At 35.7% G+C, this 20931-nt stretch overlaps 1 protein-coding gene across 1 annotated transcript in view; it reads right to left on the bottom strand.

Annotated features, from left to right (window-relative positions):
• Positions 1-249: 249 nt before the first annotated feature.
• The window catches only part of LOC150107614 (receptor expression-enhancing protein 5-like), a 93214-nt gene continuing 72532 nt past the window's right edge, over positions 250-20931 (bottom strand). The window contains exons 4-5 of the mRNA XM_090391421.1: positions 15612-15780; positions 250-623 (exon numbers count right to left, since the gene is read on the bottom strand). Of these exons, the coding sequence (XP_090247547.1) occupies positions 583-623; positions 15612-15780 (210 nt within the window). The 3' untranslated portion in view covers positions 250-582. The remainder of the gene's footprint in view (positions 624-15611; positions 15781-20931) is intronic.

The raw sequence follows: 20931 nt of genomic DNA, 5'->3' as shown, positions 1-20931 counted from the left end.
AGAATAATTTTTGTTTAATCACAGTATACTATTTATCAGATATAAATTTTCATATCTGTGTATTTCATAAAAAACTTTCAGCAAGAAGAAATGTGAAATTGGGTAATAGCTGAAAAAAAGCCACAGAAAGAAAGATCCCACTTACCTGAGAGGAGAGTTTTCTAGATCTCTTCAACAAATTGCACATATCTAGTAGATTAATACATTTCCCACAAATCATTTTTGTTATTTAAAAATAAAACAAATCACTAAATGTTTTACTATTTTTATTTCATGTGCTTATATATATATAAAAAAAAAAATTCAAAAACATTTACATTAACTTTTAATTATAACATCTTAATACTTCATGTTTTGCAACATAGCTTTTAAAAATATGAGCACAATTTTTATTTTCAATATAACAAGAAAAGCACTTCAGGCAGCTTTTTCAGGACGATTTGTAAAGACTGTACATCATTTTGATATTTTCATATTATCTGTAGGGATACACAGAAATTCAACAGTCCATGATCAACAGGAAATAAAGTACTTAAGGAATGGAACTAAAATGTGGAGTGGAATGCTAGGAATATCACAGTTCTATTCTGTCTTTGAAGCCTTGTCAGCAGCAAACTTGACAGCTAAAGTATAAAACAGAATTATATCAATACAAATGGGCTGATCAAAATTCCATGTAATTTAAAACTATATATAATACATTTTCCAATTATCAAAATTAATGACTAATTAGGAATCAGTTATCAGAGATAGACTTATCTCCTGTATTAAACTTCATACAGTGCACTGGAAAATCTATCCAGTGCACTATATTATGCTACACAAATATGCTGTAGTGTTTTGAACCATATTTATTTTGGTAAAATATCTTCTACATATATAGTAATTCCCAATTATTTGATCCTTTCCTTGAATGGGTTGGTGTCGAGCAAATTCTGATAGTGATATATAAGTACCTTCCATTAACCAATCCTTCAATTATTCAACCAGCAAACTAAGTTCTCAGTATATAATTGAAGGAATGCTGTATATACATTTTTGTGCACTAAATGTTCTCTATGGTAGAGAGAAGGATGTGAAGTTGCCATATAAAACTAGTCAACTATTAACACTCAAAGTAACTGAACTATTTATTCAAATACAGCAAATACTATGTTTTCCACCAAACAGACAGAAACCTAGATTTATATATATCCCTTAATTTCATAATATCAGTGAATAATTCCTCAAACTTTCAGTTAAGGTTACTTATTACTAAAAAAGTGGAAAAGCTATATTTAAGATAAGTTTTTGTTGCTATGAATGAGATCAGTATATTATGTCAGTTAACTGATTGTGTACTTGTTGGTTTGCAGTTTTACAGGATAAAAATCCTACTAGTTTCAATAATACAGGCTAACTCACCATCATTTGAAGACACCTAAAGATTCTGTGTCCTACAAAGGATTCAAGCATAGCATACGTATTTTCAACCAAAGGGCATTACCAATAAAGCCATGGAGTCTTGAACTTTTAAAGTATCAGTTCATTATTATAAATGAAACTGAGATAAAAGACATAAGAAGCATGCTTTTTAACAGATTCAAGTCAGGGCAAATGTCTCTCACTCACCATCACCCTATCTGGCAGAGCAAGAGAAAACAGTCTACCCCAAGGAAATTTCGTGCTTCAATTTCAGCAGACATACTATGTAACATGATGGTTCTTTGGATTTAACAAAATCTACATGGAGGGGGAAACTCATCATCATCAAATTCCTGCCATGTACCCTCAAGGGGTGTACAGGATATGATAGTACTACATGAAAAATTTACATCATTACTAACTTCCTTTCTACAATTTTCCTCCAAAACAGTCTGTTACTCGTCAAGACTCCAACATTATCAGATCTTATATTTCTATCGTCTAAGGCACTTTGTACAGTATCAATCCACCTATACCTTGGTCTTCCTCTAGGTCATTTTCCTGTCAACCTGGCAGAGAACACTTGTTTTGCTAATCTTTCTTCGCCCATTCTATTTAAGTGACCATACCACCTGAGATTAGCTCTGCTAACACATTCCTGGATACTGACAATGTCAAGTTCTTTCCTAATATCCTCGTTTTTAATATGATATTGCCATTATTGCCATCTGTTCACGCCTCTAGTCTTTGGTCAAATATTTTACTTCTGACCCAGCTCTCAGATCCATAAGCTAAAACTGGTTTGAACACTGTCTTGCATACAGCTAATTTAGTGTTCCGACTACATTTGGTAGCTCAGTAAATAACTACTTCCTCTCTCACTGTCTTCCTCAAAGACTACACCCTTCAAGCTGTTCAAGAAGTTGTATCAACAGATTTTTTTTTAGCCTCTTTGCTCACGCTAAGCAGTGATGTTACAACCTTTTGTGTGCGGATGTTAGTGTTATATGTTCTTGTGTGTGTGTGAAGCTAACTGACTTAAACGAAAAACCTTTTAAGAATCAAGTAAAAAAAAAATACTTCAGTTGAAAAAATTTCATAATTATTTGTAAAATTTTCGCCTGTTTCATAAGCATCTTTTCAGTAGAAAAATGGAAAAGCAATTAAATAGCAACAGAAAATTCTAAAAAACAATCTTAGTAAGCTAGTGTAAGATAAAAAAAACTATTTTAAGTAAAAAAAATCTAATTATATATATAATTAAAGTCCACACTGTTAGCCTAGTGGCTGTGCGCTTCGCAACCATATGCCTGGAGAAGGAGTGTCCTAGGTTCGATTCCTGTCGGTGACGTGAGGAACTGAAGGATCTTCCTTAGCCATAGCTAAGTTAGCTGGTCTTGGGCATGGACAGTAGGGTTTTTCTCCCAGTTTATCATGGGGTTTTTCATCCTGCAAAGCAGGCAAACCGGCCTTGAGAACTTGACATTTTGGACATAGGATACATGGGGGTGTAGGGCTGACCACCTTATCCTGTGAACGGTTTGAGGTCCGATGATTAACTAACCCTCAACACCACAAGGTAAAAGGAAGATGAGATGAGATGAGATATATAATTAAAATACTATTCAAAAAGTCCAGACTGTTCAGGTTCATGTTTGAGATACAAGTTATGATCTTTGCAATGAATAAAAAGCAGATCTTCAGATTTGTCTTGAATATGATAAGCCACAAGAACAAGGAATCTTCTAAACACTTGAGAAAACTGAAGAAGCAGCTTGATTTTAGGAGATGCAAGAAAAGGGGATTTTAAAATCATTTGAACAATTTTGTTGCCTTTTATCCTGTCAGAAATATCTCCGATTTACTTACATCTCAACGACAAGCCAGATTCCATGTTATTGTGACTTATACTGTGGACAAACTGAAAGATTTGCTTTTATTCATTATGAAGAACATAATGTCATTAAATATCATGAACTTGAACATGCCATCTTCAACAAGCATAGAGTTCACTGGAATAGGACAAAATTTCTACATAAAAGCCAGTTTCTTATAGATCATCATCATAAAGAAACTTGTAAGATGTTGCTCCATTGTCATAACCTAAATACCGTATATGTCAGCGTATAAGACGACTCTCAAATACTACAGAAAAACCCTCGAAATCATGGGTTGTCTTATACAGTGAGTATAAAAAGGGAAGCTTAATTTCTTGGAATGAACATTTAGGTGGTTAACAATACATCTTTATATAAGAAAATAGGCAATGTTTATAAACAAATCAGATTAATTTTTTGTTACAGAAATTTATTTAAAATATTACAATAGATGCAAGTCTTAAAAAACAAATAATAATTATTAACCTCAATTTTTTATGTTAATTTTCTTCATCATCTGTTGAAAATAGTTCTTCAGAGTCATTGTTTAAATGATCGTCGCATGGATCCCAGTTCGAATCCGGTGAATTGATTTCGTTTTCATCACCATCAGTGTCCACACGACAGATCATCTTCCGTACCATTCATAAGATTAGAGATACCACCCTTTTTAAATGATTTTATTAATCTCTACTTTTACTTTATTCCATGTTTTGATCACAAAATTGCACAACATATCAAGTGATGCAGTGTGCATAGATCTGCCGTTTGTAAATGATTTTTCACTAGTCAACATCCAATTATTCCACTCTTCTCACATGTGATCTTTAAATGGTTTGTTCAAGCAGACGTCTAGTGGTTGCAGTATAGAAGTTAAACCACCCGGTATAACAGCAATTTTTGTGTTATTTTTTTCTAGAAGACTTAGTATTCTCAGTTAAATGACTACGAAACATATCCCATACTAATAAACGAGTTTCTTCATTATAGAGCCTGGTCGCGTATTCCACTCATTATTTATCCATAATTTCACACCATTTTCGTCCATCCATCCTTTTTTGTGAAAATGTACAAAAACACCTGAAGGAAATTTTATCTTAGGTTTAGTTTTACATTTGAAGATGATCATTGGTTTTAACTCTTGGTTCCATCAGCCAAACATGACAACACAACTGTAAACCTTGTTTTTTCATGACCTGTACTTCGAACTAGCACACTCTTACTCCCTTCAGATTCCACCATTTTATTGCTTATCATATCAAAGCTCACAGGAGTTTCATCCATATTTCCAATATTTGACAATAGAAATTTATGTTCTTGTCTCAACCGAATAATAAATTTATGCAAACTGGTAAGTTTGTAGTCGTGTTATTTACTGATACTGAGAGTAACTGCGAAGGAGAGGATCTGATTCAGAATGAATTGATGCAATAAGGCTTGTGCAGTTTCTTTAAATAAATCTTCATATTTAAAATTACCATGGAATAGGCCTGTATATTTGATCAAAGGATTTTATGTTGTGTGTTGATTCTGTGGTGAGCAAACCAGGACTTATGACATTTCTGGTAGTGGATGTAGTATTGGTATCCTTTTCTTGAAGTCTTATCTGTAGATAAAATATGAAAAATGGACTTTGTAAGGGACTTGGACAGTGAAGGTTTATCTTTGGTAGCCGGCAAGAATATAGACATTAAGGAAAAATAAACATACGACTAAGATTATATTTCTTCAGAGTTCATAGTGAATAGTTTAGATAGTTATATTATTGAACGTAGCTATGAGAGTCATAGAAGATCAGATTATAGGAGTGAATTTTTTGAGTTTAATTTAAACCCATTTAATTGCCAGATTAATTTAATCTCCTCCTTGTTGTAAGGAGAAGAGGAACAGACAAAATGAGCTCTGTTGAATAGGGTTCATCTACTTCTCTTTTGGCTAGATGACTGTTATACTGAATATATCTACATGACAGAATGACAAGAAGATGTCTAGGAAAGGATCGTTGCAAAAATATCTCCATGTAGCAGTCCCAACAAGAATGCAGAGAACAAATGGATGAGGATAGATGAAAGGGGATATTCCATGGCTGTGCTCTTCATCATTGTACATTGTTATTCCACCTGAAACAGTCTGAATACATTACAAAATTTATATAATATCAAGAGGAAAGGCTCAAAAAATCACAATACACTAGGCTGTAAGGGCAAGTTTGATTTTAGCTAAAGTCTGCTGACTGAATTTTTGATCAATGACAGATGTCCCGAGGGAGAAAAGTGCAATGCAACAGATAAGAGAATCAATACAATTCACAACTGGCCTTAGGAAGTATCTTTTTAAGAATTTTAGGTTGGTCACAGAAATTAGGTTTTACAAAAATGCATGCCAATTTTTTTTATGTATAGCTGTCACAGCTAATGATCTCATCCAATAATAAATTCATTTGTTTAAAATGATTTTTTGTAGGATCTACTACAGAAGGAATATTTTTGTGGTAGTCAGGGGCATCCACAACTTTACCTGTCTTCCCATCTGCTTTAGAAAGAAATGTTTATTGCATCTGAAGGATGTTAGAACTCCATGGTGGACACAGGAAGTTAAAGAGGCATTGAAGGAAAAGAAGAAAGCATATCAAAAGTTCCTGGCAAATAAGTCAGCTTGTGCTCTTAGAGAATACAGAGACAAATGTAAGAAAGATAAACACTGTGTAAAACTAGCTAAACAAAAGTCATGGAAGGACTTTGGAAAGAATATTGAAAATAAATATCAAGAAAGTGCAAAATATTCTGGAGGTTGTTGAAGAAGCTTAAGAATGGAGGAAAGAGTGCTGTAAAAGGAGTTAGAGATGATAAAGGTGACATGAAAACGGGAGGAAAAGATATCCTTGAAGTATGGAGTAATTACTTTGAAACACTGCTAAATGAAACAAGCAGTGATGACAGCACAGTGGTAAAAAACACTGACCAGGCATACAGTCAGGAATACATATCCATACTTGAAGTAGAAAAAGCCATCCAAAGGCTTGAAATGTGGAAAGGCAGCAGGAGTAGATGATATTCGACCAGAAATGCTGAAGTATGGTGGTATAAGAGTCTTACAGTAGCTGCACTGCATAGTTCAGAAAGCCAGGACAAAGGGACGAATTCCCAATGATTGGAGCAGAGCTCTAATAGTACCCATATATAAAAAGGGAAATAAAACGAAATGTGAGAATTACAGAGGTATTTACCTACTGAGTGTTGTGTTCCTGGCAAGATCTATGCAAGTATACTTGAGAAACGGTTGAGAAGAATTGTGGAAGAAAAGCTTGGTGAAGAACAAGCTGGATTCAGGCCAAATAGAGGCTGTTAGGATCAGATCTTCACTTTACGACAAATAGTCGAGAAAGCATGGAAATATAACAAAGATCTGTATTTAAGTTTTGTCGATTTGGAAAAGGCATATGACAAGGTGCCAAGAGAGAAGCTATTCAATACGCTACAGTTATATGGTAAACTTAAATTGTACATATTTGGTCTGATGTATTAAAATAAAGAACTTTTATTATTAAAAGACCAGAAGATAAATGATAAAATATACAATAAGCCAACAAGTTTCACTAGCCACTGTCTAGCATTTTCAAGGCTGAACTGGTGTGAAAACAAATGCATTAAGTTACATTTGATCATTAGTGTTTGATGGCATGCATGTGTTCGAATGCTTCAGTCAGAAACCGGTACATGACAACGTGTTGTGTAGTTTTTTGCATATTGTAGTTCTGTTGAACTGAGAGAGATGATGACATTTTTCCATGTCTTTAAGAATAATACCTTGATTTCTATTTAAATTACTGCCTGTGCATAGTACCACAGCTGCTTCTTTTAAAGTTCTGTGTCTGTAGTCATTCTCGATGTAAGGCATAGAACTGTTTTTCCAATCTATAACGTGATTTGATGTTGAGAAATGATGAGCTAAACCAGATGTGTTGATTCTATTATGATTGACATCCCCCACATGTTCCTTCTGTCTTATTTCAAAACTTCTAGAAGTCTGACCAATGTAAGAAAGGCCACACGTGCATGGAATTTCATATACTCCAGGACATTTGAAGAAAGATACCTCATCTTTGGGTGATCTTAAGATTTGTCTGATCATGGTAGTTGGTTTAAAAACCACTCTGATGTTATGAGCTTTTAACATTCTCACCAATTTTGTGGAAACTGAATTAATATATGGAATGACAGCTGTGGACACATATTGCAGCACCGTAACATGTTGTTGGTGGTTGTCTTTAAATACTCATTTGTTTAAAATGTTAGAAAGGTATCCATTAAGAGATAGTGTGTTAGCTATTAGTGACAGTTCTTTCTGTACATCTGCTTCTTTTGAAATAGACCTTAAGGCTCTATTACAGAGCATGTGAATGATGCTGTGTTTTTGTGATCTATGATGGTTGGACGAATAATGTAGATATCTACCTGTATCTGTGGGTTTCTTGTAAATGGACAGTTGGATATTGTTATCTTCTCTCCTCACTAGGATGTCAAGAAAAGGAAGTTCTTTGTTCTGGCACGGAACCCCTTTCGAGTCATCAGAATTCAAGGAGAACCGGCCTACCAGTCCGGAACTCGGGAGGCAGGGGCGGAACACCCTTTAGAGTTTTCAAAATTCGAGTCATCATAATTCAAGGAGAACCGGCCTACCAGTCTGGAACTCGTGGGGGGGGGGGCATAGGCATCAGAGCCCCCCTAGTGTGTGTATATATATACACACACACACACCTTATATAGTTTAAGGTGTATATATTAAAGAGATCTCTAAATCTTTTAACAAAATTGTCAGAAAATTTTAAATATACACTTCTTACAAACCTATAAAAACTATGGGTTTCACTTTCATACACAAGATTAAGTGATATTTGCTCTTACAGTCTTTCATATTTTGGGTAAACGGAACATTCTGCTGAATATAAGACACTTTAAACATAAGGATTTTATATGGTTTTTGCTAGCTCACGAGTGCAATCTTGCTGAGTACAGAACGGACACAAGGATACACAAATTCTACATCATATCAACTGCCACACTGAACTTTCTAAAAAAAAGTAAACATCATTATACCATCCAAACCTCAATAGGAATGATGGGTTATATAATTTGAAAGATATAGAAAGTAAATCATTCTGTTAAACGTTTTTTACATTACTATCATTACCTATTCCTCTTCTAGATACTAATAGAAAAGTCATGTACAGGTCAACAAAGGCTCACATAATAACTTGTTGTGCGAGTTAATAGCCAACAGCCTTCATGCTAAAGATTCACAATGAAACCATATCTAAAAAATTTGTGTAAGCTAGTTAATTAGTATTAAATCATCTTTAATTTATGATTAAAAAAAGTTTGTGCCCTACACTTGGTTTAATCCTTTATCCAAGTGTAAGGCACAAACTTTGTTTGCACTGCATATCGACTTCACATCACTTGCATTATGGGAAAAGTCACTACCCAACCGGTTTTAACCTTTAGTGAGGTATCATCATTGTGAGCCAGACCCAGAAGTGATATCAAGGTTGAAGTAATGCAGAAGTCATATTTCCATATATGAAGAGCCAGAAGGTGTCACACCTTATTACTAAAATACCCTGGATTAGAGATAGATGTTCTGGGTAGTGACCCTTTCCATAATGCATAGCATCATACATGTCTAAGGATACGTGATTTGCATTATGGGATACTAAGGCAAATGACATGGTCATTAGCCTCTATATACAAGTTGTCCAAGTCCTAAGGTTACTTCAGACGCAAACTTTGTTTGCTTACACTTGGATAAAGGATTAAACCAAGAATATAATTTCTTGCCATCTTTAATTTAATATAACCAAACAGAAAAACTTCCAACATCTATCTTTAATCCAGAGTATTTTAATAATAAAGTTCGACATGTTTTGGTTACTCATATATGGAAATATGACTTCTGCATTACTTCAACCTTGTTATCACTTCTGAGTCACTTCCACTGATGAGACCCCAAATAAAGGTCGAAACCAGTCTGGGTAGTGACTCTTCCCATAATGCATAGCATCATACATGTTCGTAAGGATGTGCTTTGCATTATGGGATACCAAGGCATGTGATGTGAAGTCATTAGCCTCTACATGAGTTGCCCAGTCCTGAAGTTACTTCAGGCACAAACTTTGCTTACACTTGGATAAAGGATTAAACCAAGAAAATAATTTCTTGGCAGCTTTAATTTATAGTATAACCAAGTGGAAAAACTTCCAACTTAGTATTAAATCAGTTACTCTTTTCTACTGTAGATATGTAAAGTCATCCAAATTAGTGCAGAATAGTAGTTGATTCTGACCACTGAAGTGGTAGCAACTGAAGAAATTGTTACGCCTTTAATATAGGTGACTCTACTCAGGACTTTTCAGCAGTTGGTTACAATGCCAATGACTAATATTTTTCAGGAAATAGCAATGTATAATAAAATATTAATTATAATAACTTCAATACTTTCCTATAGTTCAGCAATATTACATTGCCATCACCAGGGATCACAAAAACAATGATATGTGCATGAAATGAAACTATGCAGGTACTAACACTGGGAAAATGAGGGTGAAGAAAGACAACCAAAGTCAGACCTTAGAGTCCTAAATGACACCCCCATGAGCTACATTGGGTGGTGTTGGTTGTTAGGCTGAAGATCTGAGAATGAGTGCTTCCCAAATTTGGGGCAGTCTCAGCATCCAAATTTGTTGAAGTTTAGAAATTTTTTCAAGGATGAGACAGATTCGAGGAATAGCCTCTCATATTTGTATTTGCTGTGATATAATAGTGGCTTTCTTTCAGTTTATTTATGTGGTGAGTGTCCGAAATATGGTCAGCAAGTCCTGAGCGGCTGTAATGGTGAAACCAGATGTAGCCCTTATGTTCAGAAATTCTGATATTGACTGTCCTGCCTGTTTGGCCATTTAGTAGGACAGGTTCCAACTGCAAGGGAACAAGTAGGTCAAGGGAATGTGGCTGGCCTTTGGTGGAACATATAAAGGATGTCAATTTTTCCATGTGGTTTGTAAGTGGTTGTATTTCCTCAAGATTTTTGTCAATTTTTCAGATGTGCTCCAGATATATAGAATGGTGATAGATCTTGAGAAATCTCTGTTCTGAAGATGATGGGGGAAGGAAGATTGGAGTTACACGGTTTTAATTTTTTTTTTTTGGGGATTGTAGCCATTGGTTAAGAATTGGCTATTTCTTCAACTTCATTTGCCCAGTGTTCATACCTGCATACATATATCATTGGTTTCATGATCCCTGCAATGTAACGCTGCTGAAATATAGGGGAATATTAATTAGTTATTATAATTAACATTAGTTAATTATAACTAACTGATACAATAATAACTAGTAAATGAGTCGAAAAGAAAGTGATACAAGGGCTAGGACGTACCATTTAAGCAACGCACAGTCACGAGAAGTGGATGAGGGCTACTGCATCAACCGTGGTTGCAGTTAAAGAAGCGAGCCCAGCAAGTGGAGAGAATGTTGCGAGTGGGAACATGACTGGAAGGGGAAGAGAGGTGGAAGACATGATGAGGAAGAGGAAGTTAGACATTTTATGCATGCAGGAGACAAGGTGGAAGGAAGAAAAGGCAAAGGAACTAGGAGATGGGTATAAATTGTTCTACTCTGGAACGAGTAAAGAAAGAAGAAATGGTGTCGGAATTGTGGTGTGTGGCAGAATGAAGGGTCGCAGTACTGGAAGTGGGTAGGAGGAACGACAGGATCATGTGAATGAAACTGGGTCTTGGAGAAGAGCAACTGGTCGTCTTATGTGTATATGCCCCACAAGTTGACTGTATACCAGAAGAGAAAGATGAATTCTGGAATGTGCTAGATGAAGAAATGAGGGAACTGGAAGAAAACGAGATGGTGATTGTCAGAGGAGACTTGAACGGACACATAGGGAGACAGAATAGGGACTGTGAAGGGATGCATGATGGCCATGGAGTGGAAATGATGAACCAGGAAGGAGAGAGGATTTTGGACTTTGCAGTACCGTTTGATCTGGCAATTGTGAACTCCTTCTGTAAGAGGGAAGAGCATTTGATAACATTTAAAAGTGGCTACAATAGTTCACAGACTGACTACATTTTGACTAAAAGAAAATACCTTAAGGCAATAATAAATTATAAAGTAATCCCAACAGATCAAGTGGCGATGCAGCAACCTGTTCATGAAAGTTTGCCAACAGGAAAATATACCCGAGGAATGGAGGAAAAGTGCTCTTGTCCCCATCTACAAGGGTAAAGGGGATGCACAAGACTGCAAGAATTACAGAAGAATAAAGTTGATGTCCCACACAATGAAATCCTAGAGAGGGTTCTTGATGGAAGACTGAGGAAGGAGGTGGAAATTGCAAAGGAGCAATTTGGCTTCATGCCTGGTCGATCGGCCATAGATATCTTTGGGGTACGACAGATGATGGAAAAGTTTCGAGAGAAACAATGGGAGCAACATCTGGTATTTATTGATTTGGAGAAAGCGTATGATAGAGTGGCAAGGCAATAAGTCTGGAGGTGTCTGAGGGAGAAGAAGGTACTGGAGAAATATGTCAGGTTGGTGCAGGAGATGTACAGAAAGTTTTCCAGTGACAGTTGGCTTGCATCAAGGGTCTGCATTAACTCTGCGCCTGTTTAATATTGTGAAGGAGGAAGTGAGAGAAGATGTGCCTTGGACTATGTTGTATGCAGAAGCAAGAGAAGACGTGGCAGCCAAACTGGAAAGTTGGAGGAAAGTACTGGAAGAGAGAGAGGTATGGGACTGAGCAGAAGTAAGACCCGAGTATATGTGTTGCAAAGTGGATGGCAGCCAGGAGACAGATCTGGAGCTGGAAGGAAATGTCATCAGGAAGGTTAGTGACTTTAGATACTTTGGTTCAACAATGAAAGGGGATGGTGAGGCTGAGAAGGAAGTGGGATGCAGGTTACAAGCAGGATGTTGATCAATCTAAAAGGCACCCTCTAAAATTTACATGACGGTAGTGAGACCAACTATGACGTATGCTTTTGAAACTGTGGCCCTGAGGAAAAATAACATCAGCAGGATGGAGATAGAGGAGATGAGAATGCTTAAGTGGACGTGCAGTGTGACCAGAAAGGATCATCTGAGAAATGACCATGTAAGGGGAACAGTGAAAGTTATGAACTTAGGATCAAAGATACAGGAGGCAAGGTTAAGATGGTTTGGTCATGTGATGAGGAGGAAGGAAGAGTATGTGGGAAGAAAGGTCATGCAGATGTATGTGCAGGGGAAGAGGAAGCGCAGACGGCCAAAGAAGAGATAAAGGGAGATGGTGGAGGAGGCCTTGAGGATGAAGAACTTGGATGTGGCTACAGCCCAAGACAGGAAGTTGTGGAGGAGACTCACCACAAACAGCGACCCTACTTAAGTGCGAAATACTGCAGAAGAAGTATACGTTATTTCCTGAAAAATATAGTTATGAGTAACAAACATATAAGTATCTACCAGAGCCAATTACTATGACTTGATTTATCTAGGCACAATCAGCCCGGTGAGACTTTTGGCCTCAAGCACATGTGACGCCACTGGGCATGGTCCTCTGCGACTATCTGCCACGTTTCGGTCTCCAACCCGACAACCTGCAGGACCTCCTCCTTCTGATCCACCCATCTCCTTCTTGGTCTCCCTGATCAGGGAGAAGCCTCCCACACTTGTCTCACAGTCCTTTCGGGGCCCATATGATGCAGGTGCCCCAGCCACTGAAGATGTCAGGCTCGCAGCTCCATCAAGATGTCTGCTGATTTGTACAAAGCATGTATGGCAGCATTAGCCTGCCTCCTTCAGCCATGACCCCTCCATAGATACGTCATAGCATCTTGTTCTTGAATACTCTCAGGTGGTAGAACCGTTGCTGTAGTAATTGGCTATAGCAAGGGTTAACTGTAGTATATGATCTGAAATCTGTCTCTTTTCAAAAACGATTTTTTTTTTTTTTGTACCAGAAGTTTTCTGCAATTTGGACCAAATATTTAAATTTACAAAACAATTAAAAATGTAAAATTTTAATATTTTCATAGTTTATGTATAAAGGAAGTGAAAGTTGCGTTAATACACAGCAACCAATATCAGAATGGTTTGAGATAAAGACTGGTGTGAGATAGGGTTTCATGACATCAGGATTATTGTTTGACAGTCATTGACTGGATTATGAGAAAAGTCAGGAGGAATTAAATAGAAAATCTAGATCATGTAGACAAGAGTTTCTGATATCAAAAGACACTGATACACAAGCAAAATTGAAACCATTATATAAAACAGCTGAAAAAGTTGGTTTTGAAATAAATATGAATAAAACCAAAGTTCTTAAACTGAACAGCAAATGCCAGAAAGAAATCGATTAAATACTTGATAGTTAATGTTGATACTGAAAGTGGAAGTAACAAGAATATAATGCAAAGATGACAAAAGCAAATACTGCTATCAGAAAATTGAATATATAGAAATCCAAACATTATAATGAAATCAAAATAAAGATCTTCAATAGCTATGCTAAGGTCATATTATATGGATCACAGACATGGAAATTGACCAAAAAAAAATGAAGCCACATTAAAATAATTTTTAAACAAAGTGCTTGTATAAAATATTAAAATTATATCAGCCCTAATGCACAGATTATAATAAAGAAACTGAGAAAACAATATCACTTATGAAATAAAAAAAGCACAGATGGAAATGGACTGAACATGCACTAAGAATGGACAAGCAAGAGATTCCAAGAGTAGCTTGGACATGGATACTGGAAGGAAACAGGGAGGGCCTAAACTAACTTGGCAGACAATGAAATGAAAGAAAGAATGGCTAGTTGGGAGAGCTGGAGAACAGCAAAATTAGTGGTGCACTAATTTTGTTGTGACTACTATAATGAAAGTAAACTGAGTAGTAGTCAAAATTGTGCATAATTTGATTGATTGGTAAATCATCTCAAATGATCAAATTATATCTCAAAATATATAGCATCTATATATTTTGACATTTCAATGATACATAACATAAAGCAAGCATTGTTTATCATCAGGAATCTGCTTTGTGTTATGGATCATAACATAAGAACATAAATTCTTATGTTCAACATAATCTATGTGTAGAAGAAAATAAACATACAATACAACAAAATCTTTAAATTTCCACAGAATTTAAATGTTTTCATTCTCTCCTACAGAAAATAAATCTAGCATTTTTAATAAAACCTAATATTTTAAGGAATATAAATATCATACCATAGAATAAAAAATAAATGCATTATATCCAGATATTATTATTATTATTATTATTTCCCAAGACCTCATGGAGGTCCTTTTATCATACACACACATCACATAAACACACTCAAACTCCTTGCAGACACCACACTCTCAGGAAAGGCATTCCAATCATTCACAACTCTGCACGAAAAAAACCTACCTCTCACTCCTTATACTTAGCTGGAGACTATTTCACTGAATATACAATGATGTAAAGAGCCTGTGTAGCTCAGTGGATGTGGCGTTTGCACACTACCGCGCTAGGCCGCACGAAGGAAGTCTTGGTTTCGAGTCTAGTCGGCGACTAGAGGAAATTTTTCTAAGCCTTTTTTCGACCGGTTCCCGAGTTAGTCGATTTCTGGCACGGGCAAGTAGGTTTTTCCTCCCGGAAACTCGGGTTTTTCGTCCTGTAAACTCAAGAAAATCGACCGTAGAACCCACATTATTTCAGACATTAAATATATTGTGTTAGGGTTAGAGACCACGAGATGGCGGCACATTTGAGCCGTCTCTCTTCACTGCGTACCGCTTAATTAGTGATAGCCTTGGGCCATCTGTCTCTGATTGGGTACCAGTGGAGATTGAACTGCCCACTCAGTCTCCAAAAGTTAGATAGGGCTAAATGGCCTCGCCTACTCCCGTATATACGGGAATAAAAAGGCGTTAGCTGATTTTTATTTTTATTATATATATATATATATACACATACACACACACACAGACAATATCTTGATAGCGTTTGGTATTTGGGATCTTTACTAACTTTGTTGAATCACCTCACTTTAGTTTTATCTCATCATTTAGTCCCCAAATTACACAAAACAATATTCAACATGATATAAAATAACATTCTACAAATGAGAACAGGTAAACCGAGTATAATGGGCCACAAATAGCTGCAAGTTGAATAACTGCATTAGATGACATCTCTATATTTTAGTTAAAGCAACAGAAATTCTTTCCTAATTTGCTTACATTCAAGCTAATAATAATTCAAAAATGATTGCAAGTTAACTTACCTTGATCCATTGCAGAAGAAGCGATATTTGAAACTTTGTCTAATGCTTTATCTAATGTTGCATCAATATTACTTCGGTTTCTTAAAAATACAGGACGGATGAATTTTGAATATATATGTTGGGAACCATTATTTGTAATTGGAGCAAAACACCATACTAAAAACATACACTAAAAAAAAATAAAAAATAATAAAGCATTAAAACATAAAGCTAAATGGTAAAGAAATTAATCTTACAAAAAATAAATTTCTATATAAAACAAAGTCATTGAATGACCTTGAAAAATCTGGACGATTCTATATTCTCACTGTAAAAGTATATAACCTAATGTAATGCAAGAATAACTTCATCTTCCTTTGTAAGGTCTATTTGGCTTTCATAATCAAACAGTTGACAGAATGTTAATCTATCAGTCAATGACCAAGTTGGATGGAAGTTTATACACAGATGAAAAATTATAATAGAAAAATTATACACAGATTTCATCTGTGTATAATAGTATATACATATATACTATTATACACAGATGAAAAATTATAATCATTGCTGACTTCAATGTCTAAATAGATAACAAAAATTTAGAAATTGAAAAGGTAATTAAGTAATAGGCAGAATAAGTGAAAAGTGATTTGCAATAAAATGTCTGAATAACGAAATACATAAGAAAACCTAGTTCTTCTCAGGAGAGGTACAAATTTTGATGCATAGTCTTGTTCATAATTGTCCATCAGTAGTTACTGACATGAAAACTATTATAGACTATCATTTCCTATTCAAAGCAAACTATAAATTACTATGAATCAAGAACAAAGAAATATACAAAAAAGTTGAAGAAACAATGCAAAAAAGCAGAATACAGATTTCAAATGAAGCAGCAAATGTGAAAGAGCAAGAAATACAAAAGAAAAAAGTATATCATAGCAGCAATAAGTAAATAATTATTTTACTATTATGCTTATCTCACAAGGATAGATCATATAACAAGATTATTATTAATAACCTAACACGTATAAAACCAACAGTAATAACTTTAATGAATTAAAGGTACAAATATTTCGCACTGAAAGTAACAGTACATCCTTAGTGTAGAACAAACAGTTAAAGGAATGGAATACAAAGTACAGAACAGTCGGTGGATCACCAATTAAAATGTTGGGTTGTCCTCGCCTTGTATGCAGGGGCTGGGTCCTGTTGGAAGGTCCACTGCCTACCATAAAACAAGGTATTGCTCAGGGGCTGTACCACTACTCTTGAACAACACCTTGGTTCCAATAAGATTCCAGCATGGTGTCTTTATACACTTTGGCAGAGGCGTTTTGACCCCTTTCTCCCAGAAATGCAACTTGGATACCCACTGATACATCCACCCCACCAAACCATCACTGATGCAGGGTGATGACACTCATTCCACAAGACAGATTGATTATCCTATTATCAGAATGGATTCTCCTTCTGCCATGTGCAGAAGTGGCGTGCCAGAAGATTAATTAATAAAATATAATGAAATAATTCTTTAAAGATAATTATTTCAGTGATGGTTACATAAGATAAGAATCTCCCAAACTTTTAGGAGATAGAGACAGTCATTTTAATTCAAATTCGGCCAATGCAAAAGGGCTTCACAACTTTCTTTAAAAAGGTGTTCATATTTAAACCTGTATCTGTGGAGCAGACAAGCTTTATCCCACTGGATATTATGATTAGTGTAAATGCTATGTTGTGCTAGACCAGACTTATGAGGTTTCATGTATTCAATATAATACTGATGTTCCTTCATTCTTTTTTTCCACAGAATGGCCTGTTTGTCCAAAGTATGATAAATTACATTCACATGGTATCTGGTACACACCAGCCAATTACAGAGGTGCCAGTTTGTCTTTTGTAGATGGCAACAAGTGAGAAATTTTGTTGACAGGAAAAATATGTGGGAATAAGATGATACTTCTTCAAAATTCTACCAATAGGTTCTGAGATGCACAAAATGTAAGGGATTGGAACTTTGCGGTCTGTTGAAGAATCCTGAGGTGGTGGAATATAGGAATCAATTATCTGCTGGATTTGATTAGGTTTGTAACCATTAGATTCTATTAACTTTTTTATAGTGAAAAGTTCTTGTTGTAAGCTTAATGGAGAGGAGCACACTATGTGCTCTATTAATTGAAGATTTGATAATGCCAATTTTATGAGAGGTGTGATGAGCAGACTTTTGTTGAATGTATCTGCCAGTAATGGTAAGTTTTTGATAGACACTTGTAGAAAAAGTACCAGAGGATGTGTGTGTGTGTGTGTGTGTGTGTGTGTGTGTGTGTGTGTGTGTCCAAGAATGGTAAACTACCAGAAGTTTCTTTTTCCATGGTGAACTGAATAAGTGGGTGAAGGCATGGGCAAGTTCCTCTTCAGCATGTGGCCAAATAGCAAAGACATCGACATAACGAAACCAAAGAGAGGGTTGGAGATGAATGGATGAAAACAAAATGTCTTCCAGATGTTTCAAAAAATAGTTTGCCAAAGGTGGAGGCAGAGGGCTACTCATGGCAGTACCTTCAACTCGTTTGTAGATCTTGTTTCTCCAGCTGAAATATCCTGAATGTATAACAAATTCAAAAATCTCTGCAATATCTGGAGGGTAATCATATAGTAAGTTGACAGTGTCAGCTAATGGAATATTGGTAAAAAGGGAAACAATAGTAAACCTGACTAATAAGTCAGTCTTTGATTTGAACATACTTGATTTTTTCAAGAAAATGCGTCTACTTTTTGATGAATGATCTAGAATGTCCAGTAAGGACAGTTATTATTATTGCATTATTATTTTTAAACAAGAACACTATTCTTTTTAACTGTAGGTCCCATACATCACAGGTTAGTCAACCTGTGTTACATATTAATATCATGAATGGGCAAGAAGGAACTTCTTCACAATCAAAGAGCTGTGGATTTTCCTTGAGAAATGCATAAGATAAAATGGTTCCAGAGAGGTATAATGAATGAAGAGAAATTTGTTCTGTGGATTTCAACCAAAGGTGTGTTTAAATAGATTTAAGAATGAGGGAATTACTGGGGCACCAGTTCAGGTGAAAAGTGGCTGCAGAAGTATCTGTTGCATAGTGGATGATGCATGCAGAAGAAACACCTAGATGAAAGTGAACTGGTGAGAGAGAGAGAGAGGGGTTATCAATCATAATCTAGGTATTTTTAGGGAGCTCAGGTACTAACTCAGATGTGAAATAGTATTCAGTGGTGTTGGTCAGATTTTTGATGATTTCTATGAAGTTCTTTGGAGGTAAAATAATGCCTTGAGTGAAAGAAATACTTTTTTTTTTTGTATGCTGAGTAGGCAATAATTGTACATTTATTCCAGGTTAGAGTATTTTAAGAAGATACAATCTCATCTTGTTTAGAGATGACAGTGTTGTTAGAAGACTAAGAAAAAGTTTTTTTTGTGTGTGTGGGGGGGGGAATAAGGGGAGGATTGTTTTGCTAGCAATGAAATTGACAGGGTTATTCAAACTCCATTGATATTCTGGAGGTTGTGATTTGTGCACTGCAAGGTTTGTCAAATGAGGAATGTGATTTGTTATCTGCAAAATATTGGACTGGTAATCATGTGAAGTAACTTAAAATTTTGACTAAGGAAGAGTGGGCAAGAAAGAACTGTGTGCCTTGCAGAATCCCAGCATTAGCTGCATAAAAAGTAAGGAACTTTCCGATATAACGTGCATCCACTCAGAAAAGTGCAACTAGTAGAAGTCAGGAACATACCAAATGATGAGAACTCATTTCAGACCTTCATGCCAAATTTGGTCAAAAGACTTGGCAACTCAAGAGAAATGGCTTGAGGTTTGCCAAACCTTTGCACATTAGTCAAGAGATAGATGATATAAGCAAGCAGATTTCCTGTTGATTGACAGTAACAAAATATTGAAAGTTTATTTTTCACTTGGTTAGACTATAATAAATTTAGTTTAATCCTTTATCCAAGTGTTAGCAAACAAAGTTTACGCCTGAAAATATCTTCAGGACTGGGGTCAGATAGTACAACACCGGGCAACATCACTCCTATCTCAGTGTCCCATAAACATGGGAGATACTGAGATAGGAGTGATGTTAGCTTGGTCCACCTTTGCTATGAGTTGCCCGGTGTTGTACTACCTGACCCCAGTCCTGAAGATATTTTCAGGCGCAAACTTTGTTTGCTAACACTATAAAGGATTAAACTAAATTTATTATAGTAACAAAATACTGGGTCATTTATTAGTTGAGAGTCTGAATTCAAAGCTCAGTAATAAATGGTCCAGTTTTCTGCAAATTAATGACCTAAGGCTCAAGGCAGCAGAGAAGCTGAGCATTGATGGTTTTATTCAAGCAAACCAAGATGAGAGAAATTGGATAGTAATCTGAAGTAAAGTTATATCACAACTCTTAAGAATGGGTTGTATTGGCTAATTCCGAGGCTGCAGTATAAACACCAGTGAAGGAAGAGTTAAAAAAAAAAGAGGCAACAGAACAAAAGTTAACTCTTGAGCACAAATATTTAGAATCAGAAAAATGCTATCAAGACAACAATTTTCTTACCTCCTAGTGTTTAGAATGGTTGGGAGAGGAACATTTGCCAAGAATCAACTGCAGCATGGAAAGGAGTAAATGCTGAAAGTTATGGCTGACAGCTTTTGCAAGAGACCAGAAGGCATGGTTGTTATTTGGGCAGAATACAAGTTTTTTGCTTTTAGCTCTTTCAAAATCACTTTCCAATGCATTTGATTTTTATTCACGTCAGCAATTCCAGACTTTTGTGAGCAATAAATGAAGATGGAGTTTTACTTGAAAGACAGTTGTGGTATGCTTGATTCTTTTCTTCCAGTTAACTGAAGAATATCCTCTAACAATGTATATCTGGATGATTGCTCTTTTCCCTGATTTCTTCCCTTCTAATGTATGCAGACCCATTGAATTAATTCTATACACGTACCAGGAATTTCATCTTCTAAATAATTTTCTTCTATACTTTGTTCTTCCACTTCATGTAAGTTTTTCTTTCTTGCCAATTTAGTCCTAGTAATACTCTCCAAAAGTACATTTCCAATGCTGCAATTCTTTTCCAGTTGTAATGGCCCAAGTCACATAACCATATATGAATTCACCACAAATGTTTTTATATATATTTTTCATTCTTTACTTATCTTACTTGGAATAAATGAGCTCTTTGATATTTCTTCGGCCATAGCAATTCTTCATATTTGCAATTTACATCTTCCATGTTCAACAGTTTTCAACAATTATTTTACTTGCTCAATGTTCTTACCTCTAATCAATCCTTTTA

This window comes from Typopeltis vanoorti, chromosome 4 (genome assembly GCF_054136105.1).
Source record: "Typopeltis vanoorti isolate ZY-2024b chromosome 4, IOZ_Tvanoo_1.0, whole genome shotgun sequence".
Taxonomy (NCBI): domain Eukaryota; kingdom Metazoa; phylum Arthropoda; class Arachnida; order Uropygi; family Thelyphonidae; genus Typopeltis; species Typopeltis vanoorti.
The sequence above is the reverse complement of the archived record's forward strand: the minus strand, read 5'-3'. Positions and strand labels throughout refer to the sequence as shown.